This window comes from Corvus moneduloides, chromosome 3 (genome assembly GCF_009650955.1).
Source record: "Corvus moneduloides isolate bCorMon1 chromosome 3, bCorMon1.pri, whole genome shotgun sequence".
Taxonomy (NCBI): domain Eukaryota; kingdom Metazoa; phylum Chordata; class Aves; order Passeriformes; family Corvidae; genus Corvus; species Corvus moneduloides.
In genome coordinates, this window is record NC_045478.1 from 118,560,290 (window position 1) to 118,585,759 (window position 25,470).

Consider the following 25,470-nt stretch of genomic DNA (forward strand, 5'->3'; position numbering starts at 1 on the left):
TAAAGGGACTGTGGGTACTTCTCCTTGACTTTTAATCTTGTAGTTAGTAAAGCTTTATGGGGGTGACTTGAAGGTTTTCATAGTTTTATTATTGTTGCTAATTTTGAATACTGCAAGAAATGATTCCTTTTAAGATGTGTAATTTTCCGAGTGGTTACTTAAGAGTAACTGTGTTGTGCCTGTGTGTACTTGTATTTCTAAGTGATAATCTGTTACATTCTGTGATAAAGTTCAAATGATTTTCCCTTCTTCCCATCAGGGTGTTGAAGGCTCAGTCTGATCACAGGTCAAGGCATGAAGGTCAGTGCTGCAAACCAGCTGTGTCAGGACCTAATAATAGGGACAGCAAATTGATGATGATAATAAGCTATGGGTTTGATTTATTCCACCATTAGAATGATGGAAAATTGTGTTACTCCAAGGAAATAGCCATGGTTTCTGAGTGAAATCCGGTCTGGGTTTTTCCCTGATTCACTTTCTGGCTTAAATCCAGTCCGAGTTTTCTCCCCAGTCTTGATTTAGGGTGAAGTCCGGTCGTGGTTATTCCCCGATCCACTTTCCAGGCGAAATCCAGTCCGGGTTTCCCCCCCGATCCTGACTTTGTGTGAAATCCGGTCCAGGTTTTTCCCTGAGCCACTTCCCAGGGGAAATCTGGTCCGGGTTTTCCCCCAGCAAGTTTCCCAGAGAATTCCTGTCTGGGTTTTTCCCGATCCTGTTTCTGGCTGAAATCTCGACTAGGTTTTCCCGATCCACTTTCCAGGCTAAATCCCGTCTGGATTTTCCCCCACTCTTTCTCCCAGCCCTGATCCCCAAACTTTATATCAGACTTGGAAGGGAGGAAATTCAGTTTTATTTTAGAAGTGAAGCTGGGGCAGGGGTTGGAAGCATCTCACATCCAGTGAGTTTTTCCATGGGCAGCAGCTGCTTCCCTCTTGCCTAACCATTCGTGCTTGGGCTTGTGGCAGAAACTCCATGTGAGAATTTTCAGCCCAAGTGGCTTCAATGAGAACAGCAAATGCAGACAAATCCCATACAGCACTTCATCCTGCATTAGTAACCAGTGGCAGAGGTATCCAGGCAGGGTCCTATCAAAATGGAACAGTTTGCAAAGAAGAAAATACGAAATTCAGGTGGAAGTTAAGGAGAAGATGAGGGGGCTATCAAGAATAAACTCTTGCTGCACTGGAAAAGTTGAAATTAGACTTGATTCCAAGAGCAGCTTTCTTTAACCTGCCAAGAGAAGCAGCTTCCTTGGCAAGACAGGTGGGATCCTATCCCATAAAAAGTTGTCCTAGACACCCTTGGACACATCTGTAATTTAGTGTTCCTGCCTTGTTTACTTGAACAAACCCCAGCAGTTGCTGTCATTGGGTGCGTCTGTGCTTGGGCTCCTGCTGCTGGCAGTTTCTCTCCTCTAATTAAAGATGAAGAATGGTTTCTCCGTTGATAATTCCGTTAAAAAGTGGGGTATTTAGAAGTGTAGTCCTTGAAAGCATTATTGAAACTTGAAAGTCCTTGAAAGCCTTATAACCAGAGGAGAGGTGACACTGGATGGAGTCTGAAGCACTCCAAAATACTCATTTCTTGCTCTAATTTCCTTACAAAGATGCTACCTCAGAATTTTCAAAGTTACTTGGGGGCTGTGAGATGATTGAAATGGAACTTCTGTGTGAGGCAACGCAAATGTGGCCCCAGAAATTAGTACAGAACAGAAAATAAGTGTGAAGATGTGATGCAAAGCACCAGCTCACTGGTTAAGAAGTAGAGATGCAGGAAAGGGTTGTGCCACTTACTGGTAATATTTAGTCTGATTAAATGGTCATCATTAATACAGAGTCAGTATTTAATAAGCATGTTGGTAAAACTCTTGAGTTTAGGTTGTATCCTGTGTGCCTGGGCAAGATTTGGTCTTGCCTGTTAATATGACTGAAATAAATGTCAAAGATTTGGTCTTGCCTGTTAATATGACTGAAATAAATGTCATTTGGGCTGGAGTGTGCAACCCTTCCACCCAAAAAGCCTTTGCTGTTACTTACAGTGGCATTTCTCTCTTCCTCTTTCAGTCACTCACTATTCCATGTGGCTCTTGGTGAGCTGGGCTCACTGCTGCTCCTTGGTGAAATCCAGTCTGGCTGACAGTGACCATTTGCAAGACTGGCTCAAGAAACTCACCCTTCTTATTCCAGAGGTATGGGAGAGGGGAGGTTGTTGCATTCCTAATTAGTGCCATTAGCTTTGGTTTGCCATTAAATTCAAGACATGTATTTTCCTGCTGAAAGTGGCAGGATCTGCCTCAGGTACTTGCAGTGCTGTGTAAGAAGTGATCATTGTAAGGTGGCACATCTGTGGTCGATGGCAAACCATGTTATGAATTCTCACCTTTGTTCTTGGCTTGTGTTTGAAGGCCATTCTTTCGTTGTAATTTGTTAAAATTCCTGGGTAATTTGTTGAAATTTCTGGGTGATGCCACCTGACTTGAATTAGCTTAAATGTACTTCCCCCCCTTACATTTTCACGTTATTTTTTAAATTATTATTTATTTGGTCTACTTAGAATCACAAAATGAGGTGAATGAGAATGGATACAAAAATCTTTGGCATGGCCAAACCTTTGTCTAGCTTTAAGTAATTCTTTCTCACATAATAAAGGCTTAAAAATTGCATCAATATATTCACAGTAGATAATTTTTGTATTTACAAGTGGTTGCTTAAAGGTGCAATGTGGGTATGAAGTGATAATTCTTATCTGTTGCTTTATTACTCAAGCACAGGAAAAGCTTACAGGCTGACTCCATTTAAAATCCCTGGAGATGAGAGAGTGCAAACTTCCAAAGCTGGGTTAGAGATAGACTGTGGGTATTTTTCTTAACAAAAGAAAGAAGAAAACAATTCTTCTAGTGAAATTAAATTAATTAATTGTTAGGAATGGGTAAGGGTAAATTCAGGATTCACATAGATTTCCTTGATTTGCCAGATGGGATATTCTCTGTTCTAGTCACTGTAATCTTTCCTGTAGAAAATACATAACTCAAGAGACACAGGGCATGGACAAATCATCGTTTTAGTTAGAACAATATATTTTACATTTTTCTGAAAGCAATTTAAATGCAATTTTAATTTATAATAGCTGTTTTTAGAAAGACACATTCTACTCTGATAACCTCATAGATGAGAGGAATTTATGTACCTATGAAAGGAAAACATAGAAAAGAAAAAATCTTCCAAATAACGTGGGTAATCATTTAATTTTGTGATTTTTCCTAGACTGCTGTTCGCCATGAGTCTTGCAATGGTTTGTACAAATTATCTCTCTCTGGCCTGGATGGGGGAGACTCAATCAATCGCTCCTTTCTGCTCCTGGCTGCATCAACCTTGCTAAAATTTCTCCCTGACGCTCAAGCTCTGAAGCCAATTAGGGTAAGAGTTTAAGAACTGACAAAGCTTTATCAAAGATATAGTTAAATATATTTTTTAATATAAAAACTAAAACTGGTAGCACATTATCATTATGTCTGACATGCTGTTTCAGATACACGGAGATAATAAGGCTTCTGGTTTGGATGTTTCCAGAACCTTTCCATAAGTGGATAAACTGTGACACTGCAGTAATTTACAGCTTAGCTGTGCCTGGAGAAATGCAGAGCAGCTTTTAGAAAGTGCTCTTGTTCTTGAATTTCAATGTCCACATAACAGATATTTTTAAAAGAGTTAAATTAAAACACTCTACGGAAGATTTTGCAATTATTTGTCTCATTTTCAGAAGAGTTTAAAATTAGATCTGTATTAACTAATATTGAAATCAGCCCAAGTTGTTCATGTTTTGTCCAGTTGAATCCTGAATTTTTGTGATCTGCAGTGGGTGGGATGAACTCCACACTATTCTATAAATTTTTTACAGGTCTGGCAGATCATCCTGACAATTTTTCAAGAAAATTAATAACTATTGCAGAAGAAAAATAGAGCACACACAGTTACTATTGTAAAATACTTTGTTCTTATACCTTAGAGACTTGAAGAAAGTAATATTCTTCTAACACAGTTACTGGCTTCAATGTGTTTTTTTAATATAGTTATTTTGTCTTGTACTTCAGAACAAAAGCAATTTCTTTCTACAGATAGAGGATTATGAAGAGGAAACTGTGCTGCGCCCTGGTTGTAAGGAATATTTTTGGCTGCTGTGCAAACTGATTGATAACATCCATGTCAAAGATGCAAGTCAGGTAGGTTTGCTTTGCATTCATACCAATGTTTATTTCTTTTTAATTTGTGTCTTCAGACATTTTTTCTTAAGATACGGTGAACTGCTGTGATCTTTCCCATCTCCCAGCTTTCCCTACTCTGATGTGCATTTAGTAGCTCTTGGAAGCTTCAGGTAGTGACTCTGTGGAGTCGAGAAAGGGGGGTTGTTTAACACATAGAGAAGGTGAACTTAGTTGAAGGTCACAGACATGGGAATACTTTAATTATCTGTGAGATTCACTGCTGAAAATTTCAGTGTGTTCCTAGGAGGAGCTAATCAAGTATTTGATTAAAGCTGAAAGAGTTAAATTCAGTTAACAGCCACTTAGCAGAAGTTAGAAAACTTATGTTTGACAATGAGTTTTAATTATCTCTGGTTTTCTGTGTGCAATAATAAAATTTCCTCCAAAAGAAGTCCATAATTATTTCCCTTTTGTATTCCATTTTCTTTATTTTGAATCAGACAACCCTGCTTGATTTAGATGCACTGGCGAGACACCTTGCTGACTGCATTCGGAGGTGAGCTTTGCCCACAGCAATTCCACGTGTAATTTGCGTTGTATTTATTGTTAGTGGGGCAGAGTTGTGACATTGCTTCTCTCTCTCTATGTGCACATACAGCAGAGAAATCCTTGACCATCAGGATGGTAACATAGAAGATGATGGGCTCACAGGACTGCTTCGCCTCGCAACCAGTGTTATTAAGCACAAACCACCCTTCAAATTTTCTCGGGAAGGCCAGGTGAGAAGGACACTAAGAGATCAAAAGAGTGCCTTTTTTTACCACATTTTCATTGCAGGGCTCAATATGTGAAAGTACATCATATTTCCAGCCTTAGGATGATGGACAAACCTATACGTATATCTTTCTAACTATATTTAATTCCAGAATAGAGTTCTTATATCCCTGAAGTTTTATTTATTTTCATTTATTATCTTTAGGTGTCTTTACTATTGATCAGCATTAACTGGTTTAAGTCCTTAAGCACAGCTGGTTTTGACTGAATCCTGGGACAGTTTGATCTAAAAGTAACATTTAAGCACCACATCTGTGCAGTGGCAGAGATCTGTTACAAGGATATTACATTCCACTTGTGCTTGTAAGGTGGGAGAGTGGTGAGGCAGGGGAGGTTGCTAAAAAACTTTTCATTTTGTTTTTGAGAACTACATTGTCTTTAAAAAAGCAAATTGTGTGTAAAAACTGATTCAGACGGATGGTTTTTTCTGTAGACTGTACAGAACTTACTGGGCCTTCAGTGAGGTTTGAACTGAAAAGTAGGCCCTGGTGTCTAATGATGTTGTTTATATCTTGTCTGTTTATTCTGTTACCGTAAAATGGTCCTGAAGGTCATTTGATTGTCCAAATGTGACATTGCTGACAGCATTTTAAAAGGCTGCTCCTGTAGTTCTACTGGATATTTTACTTCTGGAGAGTTTGCAGATTAAACTAGAGTAAGAATTCAGTTCACAGAGGGCAGCGTTGGGGAGGATGTGCAAATTGAAAGAGGTGTTTGTAAAGGTCAGATTTATGTAGCTTGGATGTATGGAAAGCTTAAGAAGAAAGGAGAGGGGAAAGCTAAGTAGAAGGGAGTGATGCTATCCAGAATCCTAAAGCACATGGTGAGCATGGAGTGTATCACAGGGAGGCCAGCAATGTGCAGTGATGAATGTGAGCAGAGCAGTGTCCACAGCAAACTCCTCAAAAAGAGTTTGGCTTTACTGAGGGAAAGGGACTTAGTACCTTTTCCAAAACTAAGTCTTCATCTGGTATTAATTTTTTAAATTGTGTACAATTAAGAGCACTTGTTAACTGCGAAGTACATGAGTGAAGAGGTTTGTGTCCTGGTCAGTGCAATAGAACAGGACTGTGAAATCACCTTGCTTCTCTCTGGGCAATTTCAGTGCAAAAATGTACAGTGAAGTGTAACAGCTGGATTGGCAGCTTGTGTTCTACAAATGGGGGAAGAATTCTGTCCCTTCTTTTTTTTTTTTTTTCTGTGTAGAAAAGAGGTACCCAAGTTCAGACAGCTGCATGTGTTTTTTAGTGTATTATCTGGCATGGTGAAGATAAATAACAGTGTGAAATACGTGTTCATTATCCAAAGGCAGCCTGACTTGGTGCAGCAGGGCTTTGTGCATGAGACAGGTCTGGAAAGTTCTGCATGGTAGAGGTCTGGAAAGTCTGCAGAAGTTCCTAGAAAATTGTTAATACATGATTTATCTTTGAAGAATACATTCAAGATGCTAAATGTGCCAATTTAACTGTTTTCCAGGAGTTTCTGAGGGACATCTTCAATCTCCTGTTCTTGCTGCCCAGTCTGAAGGACAGACAACAGCCAAAGTGCAAATCCCACTCCTCCAGGGCTGCCGCTTACGATTTGCTGGTGGAAATGGTGAAAGGCTCTGTGGAAAACTACAGGCTGCTCCACAACTGGGTCATGGCACAGCACATGCAGTGTAAGAACCTTAGTTACACACAGCTTTGGAGTGTTTTGTGGCCACTAACACTGCTCTGGGAATTCAACTTTATAGCTCTGCTATTTATCTCCCATTACCTGGGATAGTGTCACACAAGTGTTGGCATCTTTTGCTCCCCTACCAAATCAAATCCCGTAATAATTTCCATGTCACCTGTTCTTAAATGTGGGTTATTTAGAGTGTGTGGGCCTGTTAAATGACACATGCACACAGGTAGCATTGGATTTTACATGTATCATCCTCTTGTGCTGGATTTAATTTCTCTTTCTCCTTTCTAACGTGAAGAAACATGGAATATCTCTGCACAAACCAAAGTCTATAAACCACACTGAGGTACTGGGATTGTGCTGGCTGTGAACAGCACTGTGATGTTTTCAGAGTGTGATAGCATTGTAGTTGACTTCAGTCTGTACCCAGATATCTGCATAAAGCAGTTTAGCTGTGCCTCTTGGCTTCCATGCTTCCTGCCTTTTGGAACCACAATTGCTATATATAGTATGGAAATCACCAAAATTTGGAGTTAGTTAATATTTTATCTTTGATTTGCAAATCCTCAGTATGCATTTTTAGCTTGCTAGATTTCCTTTCACATGCCTGGTTTAAATTCCTGTAACCTGAGGTTCTGTAATTTATTATAATCTATGGAATTGATTTTAGTGCCTTACAATTCAGGAAGCAAAAGAGAAATCTGATCATAATAATGCTTTGTGTTCTATTCTCATATGCCTGGGGCCTTCCAAGGGCTCCTGTGCTCAGAAGAAATATTATGAAGAATATATTTTATGAAAATATTGGATATTTATGTTTGCTCTGAGCACATTATCTGCTGCTGAGGTTGTCTGTATCTCTCCAGGTGCAATCATTCATTTTTTACAATCAGTGTTTTCCTCACTCCAAATCTCAGTAATTCCTTGGTGTGGAAGTTTTCTGTACCATTTACCACAGTTGTTACTTTCTTCCAAACACTCTTCTGTAGGTTGTTTGTTGCATCCCAAGTTCTCCAGAGCCGTCTGCTCTGTGCCCCTGCTCCATATCCAGTGTTTCTCACTTGCATGGATGTTAATTTTGTTACAGCTGACAGAGTGCTGTTGTCTCTGTGATCTGCACCCAACACAGGACTTGTGATACCTCATTTGTTTAAGGACTTGTTATTCCATTGATGGGATCCAAAGATTGTTGAAACTGGAGTTTTCCACTTCGTTATCCCTGTAATCTTTCTAGGTTCCAAAAATCTTAGTCTTAGACCTATCTCTCCATTCTTCTTAGGAGAAACATTAAGGAAAGCATTAGGAATTTCCATCCTGTCTTTGGTTTTAATGTGTTTTCTTAACAGAGAGAGCTCACAATTCATTCAGGTTGTTCTTACTGAAGAGTAGATATAGATACCTTCAGTTGTTCATAAAATTTCATGCAGTGTTTTGGATTTTGGCTTCTTTAAAGACTGATAAAACCCTTTAGTTCAAAGAGCAGGTGCTTTGCTTTCCAGCGAGGTTAAGATCATGTCTGGTGGTATGGATGGAGCAGGAGCATCATCAGAAGGTGGAATACAGAGCAATGCACAGTCATTCTGAGGAAAAATCGAGCTTCATTTTGCTTAAAATAGAATATGAATATTGCAAATTTGGTTTCAAGTTTCCTCATCTCTTCCTGAGAAAAAGCTGGTTTCTGTAACAACAGAGAGGAATAAAGGAGATAGACATCAACGAGCCTCAAATTTGCATTTCTAGTTAAGATCCATATGGAAGACGGAAAAACTTTATTACACAAATGAAGACAGTCACTTAAAAAACCCCAGGGTTGTCCTGAGAAAGTCCTTGTCAAATTCCTGAATGCTCTCTGTCAGATGGAAGGAGGTGGAAGATACTCCCAGCTGCTCTGTGAAGTACAAAGAAGTCAACTGTTTGCTTTGCAATTCCAGCTTGATGAGCTCTAAGCAGTGATAGATGCTGAGTCCTTGCATCAGAAGGGGTGAATTAGGATGTTGTAATTTAGGGATTGCAGTTAAGGGAGAGAATTTTGGATTCTTCTGCCATGCTGATGACCTTCTTTAGGAGGTGAAACGTGCAGGGGAGCTTTGTTGCAGCTGGCTGACCAGCCCGTGGAACCAGGTTAGCCGAGGTCACACCACTGAGATTTGTTGAAACAGGAGAATTAAACCTCTTTCCTTCCCTCCTTGGAGCTTCAGGGCTAATAGTTGTTTTGATGCCAATGCCAAAATAAAGATTACAACTATTATTTGTTGTGCAACAGAACATCTTGTGGGGCTGGTCTCTGAAGATGTGAGGATGCCAGATAGTTTCCTGGATTTCTATCTGATAGTGTGAATGGAGAAGAATCCTTAATGAGTCTTTCATCTGTGACAAAATAATTAAGGATTTAAAGTTTAAATCTTGAACTCCACGTAGCTTTTGTGGATTGTAAAATAAATAGACCATTTTGGGGAATATTTTTTCCTCTTTGAACATGTACTTCAGTAGAGGTACTGAATTATTTGTGGGACACTGTGTTTTTGGAGAATGGTATTTTTGCGGATGAACAGCAAAGCTGGATGCATGGCAGGTTTTTGTGTCCAAATCCTTGGATACCAAGGAAGATTGTCTGAGCTGGTTACCATCTTCCTGACTGGCAGGTGAGGAGAACTTCCCCATTCTTCTGATTTCTTGACAGCCATATCAGACCAAGGCTGATTAAAGAGTCCCTCAGAACTGCCAAACTTGTGTGGTGCCTCCCTGTGTAAGAAATCCATCGCTACATCTGGTATGAAATACAGGAGACTAGAAAGCTTAGAGGGAAAGAAAATGGCTTTCTCAATCTGATTCACGTATTGCTTTGGGGAGAGCGCAGCGAGCCCCTTGCAGGCCAGAGTTGTGTGACAGGAAGGCTGCTGCTCTATCTAAAGATTTAAAAGATTTTCCTGAGGAATATATAATCCATTTTCCTTACGATCAGGCACAGTGTGGCTCGTGCCTGTGAATGAACAGTGCATAACCAGGTGACATTTTGTTAGTGTGAGGATCAAGCTTTTCATTGTATTTCTGTTTTTGCATATTGCACTTTGAATTGATTGTTTTCCTGCCTGTGTGATTCCTGTTTCTCACAGCTTCCCATGCACCTTACAAGTGGGATTATTGGCCACACGATGATGTTCGTGCTGAGTGTAGGTTTGTGGGTTTAACCAACCTTGGAGCCACGTGTTACTTGGCCTCCACTATTCAGCAGCTGTACATGATCCCAGAGGCTAGACAAGCAATTTTCACTGCAAAGGTGAGTGTGGGGCTTGGACAGAAATTTACATTTAGAGTCAGTGCAAATGCTGAAAAAATACAGATTTACTTCTAAGACTTACTTCTAGATAAAGAATATTTCCTCAGCAGTTAATTTGCTTTTTGTTCAGTTGGGTTCTTTTGCTGGTGTCTGAAGTGATTTTTTTCTTAAATATGTGATGTGGTAGGTTCTTAAGGTGGCACTGAAATAAAATGTTCTAAAAGTCTTATTTCTGTTGCTTTCAACTAGGTTGATTCAGGTTTGGGTTTATGTGAGTTGTCTGTTGTTTCTTAACTGCTGGTTTGCCATTTTGGTAACAAATGTTTTTTTCATGAATGTTTATCGAGTCCCAGAGTGTGTATCTCATGCTACCAGAAGTACAGCAGGTGCTGTAAATTATCATACATTGGTTAACTTCCAGAAATGCAGTATTTTTAGCTCTTTATTGTAACAGAGAAAGCATCATTTTGGTCCCTGACATCAGCAGGGCAGACAGAATGGGTGAAACACCCTCTCTGGCAGTGACCTCATCATTTTCTGTTATTGTTAATTGCTGGTACTTGTCACTTAACTTCTGGAGATTCCATTTATAAATGAAAATAAAAAGCTAAATAAGAGAAGCTGCTGGTCTGCTCATGAAATGCATTGTGGAGACGGTTGTTCAGAACCCTCACAATATCTGTGAATTAAAAAAAATTATTCCAAAACCACTAATACTTTGTAATACGTTCCCAAAAGCTCCTACCTGCAATAAATTCTTAGAAAGTAGAGTTCTTTTTCTCTCAGGTGTAATGTTGACATGCCAAAAAAAGTGTAAAATAAGTATAAAAACAATAAATGTAAGATTATAGACTGTGGGTTCTTGTACACAATCATTTTTCTTAATGGTCCATAATAAAGTAATTGGGTTTTTATTTGAATGTTCCATCTTTTTTTACATTACATTTTAATGTCTGTTTTTGCAAAGTAATAAGCAAAACCATAAGCTCTCCTTTTATTAATTTCTGTTAGTACTCAGAAGATATGAAACACAAGACCACTTTACTGGAACTCCAGAAGATGTTTACATACCTAATGGTAGGTGTGAAAGAGTATTTTAGAAAGTATCCTGTTTTTGAAGAGGGTGGGGAAGGCAAGAAAACCATAGTTGAGACAATGGACCAGTTTGAAACTGGGTAATTGGCTGTATTCTCCCAAGGAAGGATTTGTCTGATTGTTACAGGAGCCCTCCAGGTAGGCCTTTGGGACAGTCCTGCTGTGTCTAGGCCACTTCCCAAACTGATTTTGCTAAACAGTCGATAGAAACTGTCCCTGCAGAAATGACCAGAGTCCTGTGTATGGATTTTAAGTATTTAAGGGGTTCTTTGTGCATAGTTCAGGTGAATCAACAGTACTGAATTACAGAGGTGCTGGGGATGTGGAGATTCCCTGGTGATACAGTAAAATACATTCTTTTTATTCACTGCATTTTCCTTGCTCCAATATTTAAAGATTAATCCATTGAAATAAAGTGAAAAGTTGAGATTCCAGGACGAAACAAAATTAAAGCAGTTCACAGGTGTTCACTGCTGTTAAAACACTGAAACAATTCTGAAATAATGAAAAAAACCTGAGGAGAGATGAGTGTCTGGACACTGGTTGTGTGTAAGAAGTTCACAACCACTTTGAAGACAAATGGGGAAAGGAATGTTGACTTGCAATGCCTGCCATGAATCATAGAAATTATTAAATTAGGTGTTCACACAAGTAGAAAATAATCTAGGAACATAAAGTCATACAAAGACTTAGCACTATTTAGATCTTGAAGAAAGACTATTCTGAAACAGGCAATATTTACAGGAGGTACTGTCTTGCTACATGTCCTTAAAAGAAAACAGAGTTAAGTCAGTCCTGCATTCCCAGTGTGCAAGGCAGTGGAATGGAGATATATTCTAAAGAACTGCTTTATACTGCAGATTCTTTTCTCTGGCTAAACACATCCTGTTGAAAACTAGATGATAACACAGGGTCTGAATGAGAATTGAGCACTTGGCAGGATTTAAGTCAGCGGTGTCCAGAAATACATAAACACAAGCTGATGTTCTCACATTTTATTTTGTGTCAGAACAGATATGCAGGAACTGCAGGTGTCACATCTTCCGCCAAGCTATTTTATTTTAATGATTCATTTAATGAAGTATTTACTAAATATTTTAATACTTTTTTACTAATGGTGTTTTACTAATTGGTATCACGATAATAGTAATCAATTAGTTAAAAGCTGCTTTGCACTTCATCAGAAACCTTTAAACATTTAATAAACTATCCTGCCTAATAAGCATATTGTATGTAAAAGTTTGTATTTTTAAAAACAGATATTCATATGTGTGTGTGTGGTACATCTGTGTAACTTGAAAATAAAAGGGTTTGTGTTGATTTGGTTTTGTTTGATTTCCTTTATCCAAAGGAAAGTGAATGCAAGGCCTACAACCCAAGGCCTTTCTGTAAAACCTACACCATGGATAAGCAGCCCTTGAACACTGGAGAGCAGAAAGATATGACTGAGTTCTTCACTGACCTAATAACAAAAATAGAGGAAATGTCTCCAGAACTGGTGAGTTATTAAGAGGGAGCAAAAGGGAACTCGAAAACTTACGGGATTTGCTCAAATTTCCTTGACAGAATTTATTCATTCATTCCCAGAAAAACACAGTGAAAAGCTTGTTTGGAGGTGTTATCACAAACAACGTCGTTTCTTTGGTAAGTGTTCCTTTTCTACCCTTGTCTTCTAAAGATTTTTTTTTTCTAACTTCTCAAAACAAGTAATTTCATTGCTTTTCTCTTCTGTTTGTTCAGGACTGTGAGCATGTGAGTCAGACAGCTGAGGAGTTCTACACAGTGAGGTGCCAGGTGGCAGATATGAAGAATATTTATGTAAGTAGTGCCAGGCTGAGATGAGTCTCATAGATCTCAGTTACAAAGGGCACAAACCGCTGCCACACGCTTGAAGGTGTCGATGCTTTTTCTGCACTCTAGTTTTGGGGTGTTTACAGGTTGATATTATGAGGCAATTTAGTTTCATCTTCTCAGTGCAGTGTGCTATCAGCTGGGGCCATTTGCCATTGACTGTTGTTTTACAGTCAATAATCACTATTTATTTCTGTTCTAAACATGCTGTGGCCACTTTATGTAGATCTGTAAATGTCAAAAGATTTAACATGTTCAGGTAGTACTGCTTATTAAGTTAATTTAAAGCTTACACCAGCATAATTCTATGTTTTCAAGCTTTTTAAACAATCATTAATCTCCACCCTTGGAATTTGAATTTAAAGGACTTGAATTCTTTGAGACAGCTTGGAATATTGAGTACCACTTTTATGAGTTGGATCCTTAATTCTGTGTACGGGTTAGGAACTGGTTTTCCTGTCAAACTCTTAGTTCAAGTGTTTGCTCTTCCGTGAAAAATTTTGGGGCCTTTTACCACCTTTCTTTTCATAACTTGTGGAAATGTTAATTGAAGTAAAATTGAAAGAGAGGATTTTGGAAAGCAGGCCATGTAAGCACAAGATAAAAATATCCAAGATAAATGTAAAGTCCTTTTTTGGTTTTTCCATGCAGGAATCTCTCGATGAAGTAACTATTAAAGATACCTTGGAAGGTGACAACATGTACACGTGTTCTCATTGTGGGAAGAAAGTGCGGGCTGAGAAAAGGTGTGACTAAGGAGAAATAAATATTCTTAATGTTTCTTTTTAGTAAATTACTAGAATTACACTTGGAATAACAGTAATCCTTTAGATGGAACAGGACTGCTCTTTCATTCAGTTTATACCCTGTAGGCCTATAAGGATGTGATCCCTGTGCAAATCAGAAATAAGAAGGAAATCAAATTTCCAAAACCAAGAATCTGAAGTATCTTAGCAAAAGATGACAGAAAAATGTCCATGACCTTTTCTAATTAAAAAAACCCCCAGAAATCAGTACCTATTGAAACATTAGTCCTGGGTTTAAAATATTAAATGCTTTCAAAGGTTGGTTACTCATTATGCAGGATAATTGCTTAAGTTTCATCCATCACCCCAAATTTCTTAATTAAAATCATTAGCTTTAAAAATATTTCCATGTTTTGAAAAGTCTGCTAATAAAGAGAGAGTAAATAAAAATGTTATGTTGTCTTTGTATTGCAGCTAACAAATTTCTTCGTTAGAGTTGGAAAGCCTCATTGTTGTTTTAAATGACATGGGTGAAAGAGTAACTTACTTGAAAGTCATTATTGCAAATTTTATGAGATTTAATGCAGGAGATGTTCTGCCTTGAAGGTTCTCTTTTGGAAGATAGTAACTCCCTGCAGTGAGGGGATTTGCATTGTCGAATTCATTGACGGCTCATTTTATGATACTATTTTAGAAAACTGGTTCCTGCCGTATGAGTAAATTTGCTGTTTCTCCCAAGGTACAATGACAGCCTAAATAGAATTGTTCAGTGGGCTAAATGTGACCTTCCTGCTGCTGGTCAGTCTGCCCTGCTCTGGGGCACTGTGAGAGCTGGATTTTATACTGATGTGTCTTAGCAACAGATCTCCAATGTTACAGTTGAAATAAATGTTTAAGTTCTCTGTGAAAATACAATTCACCCTGCTAAGGTTTTATAAATCATGGTTATTTCTGATCCTTCAGGGCATGTTTTAAGAAACTACCTCGTATCTTAAGCTTCAACACCATGAGATACACATTTAATATGGTGACCATGATGAAGGAGAAAGTCAATACCCATTTTTCATTCCCTTTACGTTTGGATATGACACCCTACACTGAAGATTTCCTCATGGGAAAAAACGACAGGAAAGAAGGTATGCTCATAAAATGGATTCAGCAAGCTTTGGCTCTTTATCTGTGTATCACCTTCTGTATACAGAACAGAAGCAAAGAAAATCAAACATAGCTTTAATCAACCTGTATTCCCAAAGTCTCACACTGTGTTTCACATAAGAAAAACAGCCAGTTTTTGGTTTCATATACTGTTCAATTTGAATTAGTCTTAAATTTGTTTTTCAAATATGAGAGAAATTGCAAACAGTTACATACAGTTTGTGGCTGATGTTGAAGTTTGGGTGTTTAGGAAATAACTGATTAAATACTGTATTGAATTATTTCAGGTTTTAAGGAAGATGGTGGATATTTGAAAGAAACAGAGAGTTATGAGTATGACCTGATCGGCGTGACAGTTCACACAGGAACAGCAGATGGGGGGCATTACTACAGTTTTATCAGGGACATTGTCAATCCTCATGCTTACAAAAACAACAAGTGGTGAGCTATGCAATTTATAGTTCCATATTCTTAATAACTAAAGCTTGTTGGCTTTGTTAGGTGCAGTTATATAGGGGGTACATCCTGGAGGTTCCTCTGAGAAGCACAGGATGTTGGACTTTGATAGGTGTCAGGATATTCGTTTATTAGCCTACAAATTAGCATGTTGTAACCAGGAGAGTTGTGTGGTCCCTTGGACACAGGGGTGGCAGGGAATGCTGTGCTGGCCTCACCAGAGCCAGCCTTGCTTCCTGATGGGACTAGATTTGAGTTATTTCAGTACAAAAGATTTCCTAGATTGTCCTTCATAAAATCTACTTGGTACCTTGGATGAGGATCCAGCTGCATTTATGGATGTAGAATTTGGGAAAGGGAAGGGACATGGTCATGGAAAGGAGGAGGGTTCTGTTAGGAGGAGGGTCCTGCTAGGAGACACAAGAAAGCAGGGAACACTCGGCCTGTAATTTTTGGATGTGGTATCTCCATTTCTCACTGGAGCCCTGGAATAGGAGACAAGGTTTCCTCCTCTATTCCTGTTCTCTAGAATAGCTGGAGCATTTTTGAAGCAGGACCAGCTCGTGACCTAATCCCTGCTCCAGTGGGGATCCACAGCAGTACCTCCTTCTCTGATCTTCCTAGAAAGAAGTCACTTTTGGGACCAGATTTTCATTTGCTGGGATCTAAACAAGACATCAGAAATTAATGGGAATATTTCAATCCAAGGAATCATTGGAAGTGCTCATCAGGCTTTATTTGCCCTTAGAGATGAGCAGCAGTTGTTCCAAGGCTTCTTCCTGTCTTGCAGGTACCTTTTCAATGATGCTGAAGTAAAACCCTTCGATTCTGCCCAGCTCGCTTCCGAATGTTTTGGTGGAGAAATGACCGTAAGTTTAACCTGAATTTTTGTCATGTTCAACTCTAATACCTGTTACAATCTGGTACAATCCAGGTCTTCTATGAGGTTTTAAAAGAAAGCTAAAAGAAGTAGAGTACAGGTATTACTAATGAAGCAAAGTTAATTAGTGAAGTGTCTCTCCAAAGAAGAGGTATTTCTTTACTATATCTGGTTTTTATCATACCATTTATTCAAGTGTAAAAAAGTGAGTTGGCAGTTAATTTAGGAATCCTTGCTTGGGTGGCTGCTTTGTTCACACCACTGATGAAGGAATAATTACTTCAAGCTGAGGTGTATTCTGGAAAAAAAGAGCATTTTGATCTTTGTCTATGCCTTGTGTCACTGCCTGTGATATCAGTTGGAATATTTTTACACACTATTAATACAAACAATACTCAAATGTTCTCAGTCTGTGCTTGAATCGATCATTATTTATAGCTGTGTACATGGTATAAAGCACATTATAAATAACACAGTCTTACTAAAGCAATTCTGGGCATTAGACAACTTTTCTTGTCTGGGAAAGGCAATATGCTGAAATAAAATGAAAAAATTCCTTTGTTTGGCAAATGGATAAAATACTTCTCGGTGCCTCTAAAGAAGAGGTGTCAGTGAGATGGATGAGCCAGGAAATTGCTTGGGATGGAGGTACACTATTGCATAGCAGATTTGAAAATTCAGAAGAGGTCACTATAGAGGAAAAAAAGAAACAAGACTGCTTTGAGCAAGAACTAAACTATCAGCAGCCCTCATAAGTGTCATGAAGTAAATGTGCAAGTGAGCTATCACAAGCTGTTAGAAACTAAAGCATTAAAAAGCTTGTAATTAATGGTTTTACTTTCTTCTTGACAGACAAAAACTTATGATTCTGTTACTGATAAGTTTATGGACTTCTCCTTTGAAAAGGTATTTCTCTTCCAAACCCTTGTTCTATGATTATATTTCTGATTTCATGATTTCTCTCTCAAAGCAAAAATTATACAGATGTTTTTTTCTCCAAGACACACAGTGCTTACATGCTGTTTTATAAACGGATGGAGCCTGAGGAGGAAAATGGCAAAGACTACAAATTTGATGTTTCATCAGAATTGCTGGAGGTACAAGTTGATTTGTTTTAACACCAATTTTAAAGCACTCTAGAAGACCCTAAATACATCAGAAATCTGAATAAACATAGGAAAGCAAAAATAATTTAAATCACTGAGATGACAGTCCTTTGTTTTCACTGTCTTCCCTAGGAGATTGTCATGGGATAGGAAGGGAATTAGGATTTACATTTCACGTGAATTTTAGACATTTTCTCATTCTCACCTGTATAGGGAATATATCCCTTTTTACCACCTGGAAAATCCAGTGTCCCTGCTCCCTCTGGCCAGAAGTGTTGTTTCAGCATCTGCCACATTTTAGATTCTTAATTGAAAAAGACTCTTCATTCCTAGCCAGCAAATCAGATCATGCTTTTTCCCTTCTCAGTCTTAAAAATATTAATAGATTTTATCAGAGTTAAATGTTGAAACTATATTGCTGTGAAAACCACTCTGAACTGATTTGATCAAAAACATCACTTTGGAGAGAGGAACAGGGGGACGTGGCATGAAATCCTGTTCTGGTTTGATGATGGAGATTCAAATCTTACTCTTTAGGAATTTATCAGAAGTTCTCAGGGCTCATCAAGCTTTGGGTTAGACTTCAGCTGTGGTTCTTCTTAAACTTGTTGGACCAATTCTCAAAATCTTAGCCTAAAACTCTGAATAATTGAACTGTAAAAATGAGGTCACAGAAAGAGGAGAAGGTTTGAAGCTCTGTTCTGCAGTCTCATGGCAGGCAAAACCAATACTTGCTATACTATGAATAAAACAACTTCAAGCCAGTTCTTTAAACTAAAGTGCTTCCAGAAATAATTTTTCATACAAAAAAAAATTGGTTTTTTTAGCCTTGGCAATCATTTAAATATTTTTAAAATCATGCTTAAGTAGTGAAATAAACTGCTTTCTTGTATCTGATGGTAGCATTTTTTCTTCAGTGGATATGGCATGATAACATGCAGTTCCTTCAAGACAAGAACATTTTTGAACATACATATTTTGGGTAAGTTTTTCTTTAAAAATGTAATATTAATGCTTCTTTTCTTCTTGCAGATTATCATTATTTATTTTAATTAACAAATAAAATTACTGACTCTAGGTTTATGTGGCAGTTGTGTAGTAGCATCCCAAGCACACTACCAGATCCAAAAGCGGTTTCTCTGATGACAGCAAAGGTAAGGATTTCCAAAGTATCTCATCTTCTATTAACTATTTCCTTGTTGACATTTTAATTCATGCATTCTAAATTAATGGTGCCATTTTTTTTTCCAGTTAAGCACTTCCTTTGTACTAGAGACATTTATTCATTCAAAGGAAAAGGTATTCTATTTACTTGTAAATTCTCATTAAGTAGCTGCATGAATCTAGTGAAAAGCTTATCTGTACTTCTCATTCTACAAGTGGGATTTTGAGCTGTAAAAGTAGCATATATGATGCAAAGTTAGTGTTTAGAATGTCATTTACCACATTTATAGTGAGCACTGCACAATGGAATAGAAAATGTATGCGAAAATGTATGGACTGGTATTTTTCTGTAGGTGCAACTTATTATGAGTTCATGAAATGTTTATTGTTTATAAAATGTTGTGTTGTTTATAAGATTTGGTGCTTTACTGAACCACTTAGAAATGTTTAAAGATTATGCTGGAATTCGTTATTTGAAATTATAGTTTTTTCTGTATTTCTTTTCACAGCCTACAATGCTTCAGTGGATTGAACTGTTAACAAAACAGTTTAATAACAGTCAGGCAGCTTGTGAAGTAAGTGACTTAGGAACTCAGCAAAGTACAAACCAACTTTCTATATATTGTTTAACTTTCCTGGAGGTTCGTATCCCTGGAATATTTTGGACTATGAACTACTGTATTTGGTATATTTGTGCTCTATGAGATGAAATTCATCCTGATTACTGCAGATTCTGGGGAATGACTTAACTTTTATTTGCAGAGACCTATGTTGAGATCACAGGCCAAAATCATTTTGTCACTGGAATAAGAGAGAGCCAGTGTCACAAGCTCTTGATTTGATTAATTATTATTTGGTTAATTATTGCACAGTGATTTCTGTTTAGATTAAGTCACACAAGAGACATGGAAAGACAAAGAATTTGCTGTGGTCTTGTTGAAAGCAATTTTGAGATACTGAAGAAAGTTTGATAGTGTTTCTGTGATAATATAAATGTCCAAGGAGCCCAGCACAGACTGTGTCCTGCATTAGACTCATTCAGTAGAAAGGAATTAAATCCATTATTCTTTTATAAATTGATTCTAGGTTGATAAATTATGTGACATTCATTATTTGGGTGTACAGTTGTCTCAGTGGGGTGTAGTCCTAAGATGTTTAAGTGAAGACATTTAATATAGTAAGGAATTCTTGGCTACAATTAAAATAAAAGGAAGAACGTTGATTCTTTATTTTAAACTGTTTTTCCTTGTGACTTGAACAAAATTCTGCGAGTCAGAAGACTGAGCTGTATTATTTGCTGAGTCTGACTTGGAATGAGTCATTCTCTGTTAGTTTTATACCTTTTGGGTCTCTGGAGGCCGTGAGGCTTTTCCACGTGTTAAAATGCAGAAGGGATCTAATTTGGGAAGCACTGTCTAATCCTATTACTCTTCTACAAGATCCTTCAGCTAATGCTTTATTGTAAGCATAGTTTTTATTCTGTTGACATCACTTTGCAGGACAAGTGTGTTCTTCCAGATAATTTTCTAATGGCATGCAGAGCACAGGGATAAGAAGATACCAGATATAAAATTATATTGCTGTTTACTGCTATTGATCTTTATTTCTTTATTCCTCCATGCACAGAAGACTTTTAGATTTCCCTTGGATTAAAACTTGCCTATTCCTTAATAATAGTAACATCGATTTCTCTTCAGACTTTAATATCATGCAAAAAAGAAGATTGGACTAGAGCAAGTGTGGAACAAAACTAACACAGTATGTATCTTCTGCAGTGGTTTTTGGATCGTATGGCTGATGATGATTGGTGGCCAATGCAGATTCTAATAAAGTGTCCCAATCAGATTGTGAGGCAGGTAAGAAAAAATGTTCCCTTCCAAGTCAGGTGACTGCTTGACCTGTGACCAGAAGCAGACAATTACAATGGCAGATCCAGTGATTCTGACAGTTTTAGTGAATACCTGTAACTGTCTGATTCTTCTCCATTCTTGCAATGATTTAGGGAAGGTATTTGGCCACGGCAGTGTGACTGTTTGAAACAGCCCCAGCAGAGCTGTACAGTCAGGATCACTAAATCACAATAGATGCAAATTAAGGTTTCTACGACTCCCCCATGATCTCTACAAATCTGAACACTTTACATTAAAAAAATTGGGGTTTTTTCTGAATTAGTTCAACAATAGTTCATCAAGATCCACATTCAGAAGACAAAAAGGAATAAACTGTTTACATTCAGTACTCCTCAAAGCTCCAATTTGAAACTTCTGTAATAAGTTTTTGTGGGTAGAGTTAATTTTACAATATTATGCCACAAAGCTTTGTTAATACCCTTTTCTGAAAATACTTCTTTTTAAAAAAACCCATATTAGTAGCATTTGGACATTGACACATACAGCTATTAATAGTGTCACTTACAAGTATACTTACTTTCTTTGCAAGTTGCTAAGGTATAAACTTTACAGTTACTTTATCTCAGCTGAATTCTTCAATTGGATTTCTGGTTATTAAAGTGATACTTCCATACAGACTCATACATCATTTTTGTATGTAATGCATCAGTGAAGGAATATATTTCATGGGAAAACTCTATGCAAGGTCTTAGGCAAGGTCTGCTCCTCATGAATGCTTTACAAAATCAAAATTACTGGAGGGAATTTCCTTCAAATTTTCACATTAATGCCTGTGAGCCAGCAGCAAAATTAAAAAGCATCTTGCCAAAAATATCAAAATGTTTCAGAAAATAGAGATAGAAGGAAAAAAAGAGAGTCACGTTTCAGTGCACACCAATAGTAAAAGCTGGGTTTAGGGTTCCTTCATAAAAACCAGGTTTGACTCTTCTGTTAAAATATGATCTCAGCTTTGCCTTTCAAACTTTGAAGCAGTGAAGAGCTGGCAGTGGGACTTGGAGACAGAATATTCTTTGCTTAAGAATGACATATTGACCTTTCTGTAAAGGACTGAAGATGTGGAGTTCATTCCCTTCTCCGTTTGCAGATGTTCCAGCGCTTGTGTATCCATGTGATCCAGAGGCTGAGGCCAGTGCATGCACACCTTTATCTGCAGCCAGGAATGGAAGACTGGTAAAAGAAACCACCTGCAAACTTCTCTTTATTCCCTGCATTGCTGTAGCTGCTTTTATTAATTAATTACTCAAAATAGTCATGTAAAGCTGAAATAGTGCTAATTGTTCTTCATTATTCTGCCCAAACTGCTCTGATTTATTGAAAAATACCAGTAGGGTTGCAAGAGGCACTGTCAAAGAGACATTGTTTGAAACATTTGCTCCCTTAGAGTAGGTTTTCAGCATGGTCTTTGTTTTCTCTGTCACTTGGATATTGCAAGTGTAAATCTCACTCCTTAGACTTGAGAGTCCTACTGTGAATTAGATCTGGAGGCACAAAGGTGGAAGTTTTTATTTGTACATCCAGTCAAAGAGTTTGGAGATGAGAGGTTAATCCTGTAACTAAATCACAGGTTTTGTCAAAAAGGAGGAAGAACCCTCTTGGATTCTACTTTGCTCTGCTTATTATCAAGAAAAGTGTCACTTTATCTCCAATTATGAAATGCTTAAACTCTTTTTGATACGAGATAAGGAGAAAAAAGTGGTTTTGCTTTCACCTCTTGTGTTAAAGTTGTGATTGTGATAATAGCTTGTTACCCAGAGTGAAAATGGCAGAGTTAGTAATAACTGTGCTGCCATATCAAAACTCAGGACACGGAGATCCAGTTTTCATGGCAAAAAGTAGAATTTAATTTGCCCTGGAAGCCTTACTTGAAAAGAGTCTGTGGCTTGTTTTATTCAGTGATAAGATCCGATTTTGAGCAGATGTCTGAGGCTGGAGGTGAATGTTCTCTGCTTTGCCAGGGTGCTCTGTGTGTTCAGGAGGGTGCCTTGCCTTGGTTCCACAACCTAAATAGCTATACTTGCATTCTCGTTAAATTTGACTTGCAAACCAAGAGGATGATTTTAGGTAGAAGATCCCCAGTACTGTTTCTCTCAGAATTCTTTTCCTGATGGGAATCTTGATTCAGAGCACTGATCTGATGAACCATTCAGCATTTCAAGTGCCTGATGCTCCCTCAGGTTGAGCTGTGTTGTTATCCAGGGGCTTTGATCAGCGGTGAAAGATCTGAGAGCAGGAGAGAGCAGCAGACAGGAGTTTTGGTGCATTTCTTTGTTTGGACTGGCTCAGGATGACTTTATGCTGCGTGTGCTGTGGGAAATACCCAGCCTGGCTCTTGTTGTTGCTGGCAGTTCGGATGACATGGACGGGCCCGTGGAGGACATCGGGAGCCGCTCGTGCGTCACGCGCTTCGTGAAGACGCTGCTGTCCATCATGGAGCACGGCGTCAAACCCCACAGCAAGCACCTCACCGAGTACTTTGCCTTTCTTTACGAATTTGCCAAAATGGGAGAAGAGGAAGTGAGTATAGCCTTGTCTTGGGGGACTTGGTGGTGTCTGTGCACGAATGTATTTTCAAGTAATTCCATCCCTGCATTTTTCAGAGCCAGTTCCTGCTCTCTCTGCAAGCCATATCCACAATGGTCCATTTCTACATGGGAACCAAAGGGCCTGAGAATGTACGTCTGAGTATTTTCTATAACAAGAACTAATCTTTCCTGTTCTACATCTGTGATCACTGCTGCTGTGTGTCTTGAATCATCTTTCAGCTGTTAAATTTAAATTGCTTCACTTACACAATTTTTTCAATGTTTAAGTGAATATAATGCTTTTTAAAATACGTTGAATTAATTTTTTTTGTTTAGTATAGAAATAGGTACTGAGGAAAAGCAATTAAAGCTGCCCCTAACTTGATACTAATGGTAATGCTGTTAACGATTGGTTACTTACTCCTATTGTACAACTTAGGTTCTTAAATTGACCTGCTTTTTTTGTTCAATAGACCGTATCTTCAGCCAGCCTACTTCCTGCATTTGTACATACAATTTAGCTTATGCAAAATTAATATATCAATGTGAAAATCAATTGATTAGCTATTTACCTTCTTTGATTCATGCAAGTTGATGAAGTTGTTTGGAATAAAGGACAGGATATATGCAAAGGCTGTTTGAAACGATGGCTCAGAATGTCCACACTGAAGTTCTCTTTTTTTCCCTAGCCCCAGGTTGAAGTGCTTTCTGAGGAAGAAGGGGAGGAAGAGGAGGAAGAGGAAGATATACTTTCTTTAGCAGAAGAGAAATACAGGCCTGCTGCACTGGAAAAGATGATTGCCCTGATTGCTCTTCTGGTGGAACAGTCTCGCTCAGAAAGGCAAGAGCTCCTGAAAAACCAAAAAACAATTGAGAATTGATGGTTTAGAAAGGAGTCCGAGATTTTATGGGTTTGTCTGAGGGTTTTATTGGGGGCTTTTTTAACAGCATAAATGAGCTTGTGTAAGAACCCATTATATTTTTAACCATTTAAAAGAAAAAGGGTGTTGACCAAATGTAAGACTTGGGTTAAAGACTTGAACACATTCAATTGCCCACATCTGATTCTTTTTTTTAATCTGGTCTGAGTACAAAATTTTGGGGTTTTGGTTCAGTTTTGCATCAACACCTTTATTGTCTCTTGTATATTGTGAAACTGAAGAACGTGAACCAACACTCAGTCTTGAATGTCTCCCTGACCATAACCATGGCTGAAGTAAAATGATCATTTTCTTTTGTATTTTAGGCATTTGACCTTGTCACAAAACGACATGGCAGCACTGACAGGAGGAAAGGTAATCAAGTTAAAAAGGACTGCTTTAGCCTCCAAAAACCCTCTGTGTGCGTGTACTTGTAGGCAGTGTACTGCATCTGCTTATTTGTTGCAGGGTTTCCCTTTTTTATTTCAACATATCCGTGATGGGATCAACATCAGGCAAACCTGCAACCTCATTTTCAGCTTGTGCCGGTACAACAATCGCCTTGCAGAGCACGTGAGTATCAGGGACCTGTAGCTATTGATTGAAATCTTCTCTAATAACTGTCACGGGGTAATTGGTATTATTTTAACTGATTAAGCACAAGTCTAATGAGTTCTGTTTGTTTTCTTTTCAAGATTGTGTCCATGCTGTTCACATCTATAGCAAAGCTGACTCCTGAGGTATGTAAACACACTCCCTGTCTAGTAAATAATCTGTATTCATATTTTCCTGGTTTAAATCACAGAAATAAATCCTTTGCTCATCAAAAATCTTGCATGGAAGTTCTTGTGCCACTAAATGAAGTCTAACTGCACTGTCTGTGAAGTTTTCTAAAACAGAGATTTGCTGTGCCACTTAGAATGAGTTTTATTCAAATCAAATAATAGTTCTAGATTCTCCACCAGTATGAATTTCTTTTTAAAAATTGGTAACATTAAAATATGTGTGCAAGAACAAGTGGAACAAGAATAAGTACTTATTATCTGGCTGTTCAAGATGCGGGGCACTATTTTGCAGTTCTGTGCAGGCAAACAAATTTCTCATTCAGAGTAAATTCCTGCACTTGTAACAACAGAAATACTGAGAGTTCCAAATGGATTCCAGATGCAAAATATGTAATTATAGTTGTAAGCACTTTGTTGAAATGTTGTTAAAAGCTGGGTGAGTCTTGGCAGTGTAAAACCTCAAAATGAGATGCTTTTGGATAAACTTTCCAGGATCCATATTCCATGTTATGTAAATACATGAAAATAATAACTTATCTGAGCTAGTGAAATCTTCTGTAAATATAAACCAGGATAAATTGGTGAATGCTTCAGCAGTGGACAGCTTGATTCCTTTCCTTTTTCCACAATAAGAACTGACTTAAAATGTTACTATTATTTCCTATATATTTCCTATAATATTATAGAAATATGTAAAATATCTATATTTCCTATAACTTCTTCTAGACTGATCCTGTTGCTTTGCAGTAACTGTAACCAGTGGCTTAATTCTGCTGTATCCATGTGTGAATATAGATATATATGGATTATGTACAGATTAAATAGTAAAGGATTAAAGTGTTATAAATCTTCATGTCTGAAGTTCATAGAAATCTTACAGACATTGGGGTTTTTAAAAAA

At 37.9% G+C, this 25,470-nt stretch overlaps 1 protein-coding gene across 11 annotated transcripts in view; it reads left to right on the plus strand.

Annotated features, from left to right (window-relative positions):
• USP34 (ubiquitin specific peptidase 34) overlaps positions 1-25,470 on the plus strand; it is a 112,633-nt gene that overhangs the window by 70,309 nt on the left and 16,854 nt on the right. For 4 of the 11 annotated variants that reach the window (XM_032103737.1, XM_032103745.1, XM_032103742.1 and 1 more), the window contains exons 36-65: positions 260-300; positions 2,064-2,188; positions 3,264-3,416; positions 4,091-4,219; positions 4,702-4,757; positions 4,860-4,980; positions 6,512-6,695; positions 9,817-9,980; positions 10,992-11,057; positions 12,427-12,573; positions 12,642-12,719; positions 12,816-12,893; positions 13,578-13,672; positions 14,636-14,808; positions 15,115-15,268; positions 16,074-16,152; positions 17,016-17,069; positions 17,165-17,260; positions 18,187-18,251; positions 18,348-18,423; positions 18,521-18,568; positions 18,943-19,074; positions 20,209-20,289; positions 21,428-21,513; positions 22,689-22,857; positions 22,941-23,015; positions 23,555-23,706; positions 24,112-24,160; positions 24,254-24,358; positions 24,481-24,525. In XM_032103737.1, coding sequence (XP_031959628.1) covers positions 260-300; positions 2,064-2,188; positions 3,264-3,416; positions 4,091-4,219; positions 4,702-4,757; positions 4,860-4,980; positions 6,512-6,695; positions 9,817-9,980; positions 10,992-11,057; positions 12,427-12,573; positions 12,642-12,719; positions 12,816-12,893; positions 13,578-13,672; positions 14,636-14,808; positions 15,115-15,268; positions 16,074-16,152; positions 17,016-17,069; positions 17,165-17,260; positions 18,187-18,251; positions 18,348-18,423; positions 18,521-18,568; positions 18,943-19,074; positions 20,209-20,289; positions 21,428-21,513; positions 22,689-22,857; positions 22,941-23,015; positions 23,555-23,706; positions 24,112-24,160; positions 24,254-24,358; positions 24,481-24,525 — 3,076 coding nt within the window. The remainder of the gene's footprint in view (positions 1-259; positions 301-2,063; positions 2,189-3,263; positions 3,417-4,090; positions 4,220-4,701; positions 4,758-4,859; positions 4,981-6,511; positions 6,696-9,816; positions 9,981-10,991; positions 11,058-12,426; positions 12,574-12,641; positions 12,720-12,815; positions 12,894-13,577; positions 13,673-14,635; positions 14,809-15,114; positions 15,269-16,073; positions 16,153-17,015; positions 17,070-17,164; positions 17,261-18,186; positions 18,252-18,347; positions 18,424-18,520; positions 18,569-18,942; positions 19,075-20,208; positions 20,290-21,427; positions 21,514-22,688; positions 22,858-22,940; positions 23,016-23,554; positions 23,707-24,111; positions 24,161-24,253; positions 24,359-24,480; positions 24,526-25,470) is intronic. The other 7 variants (XM_032103747.1, XM_032103746.1, XM_032103743.1 and 4 more) reach the window with 6 other exon arrangements.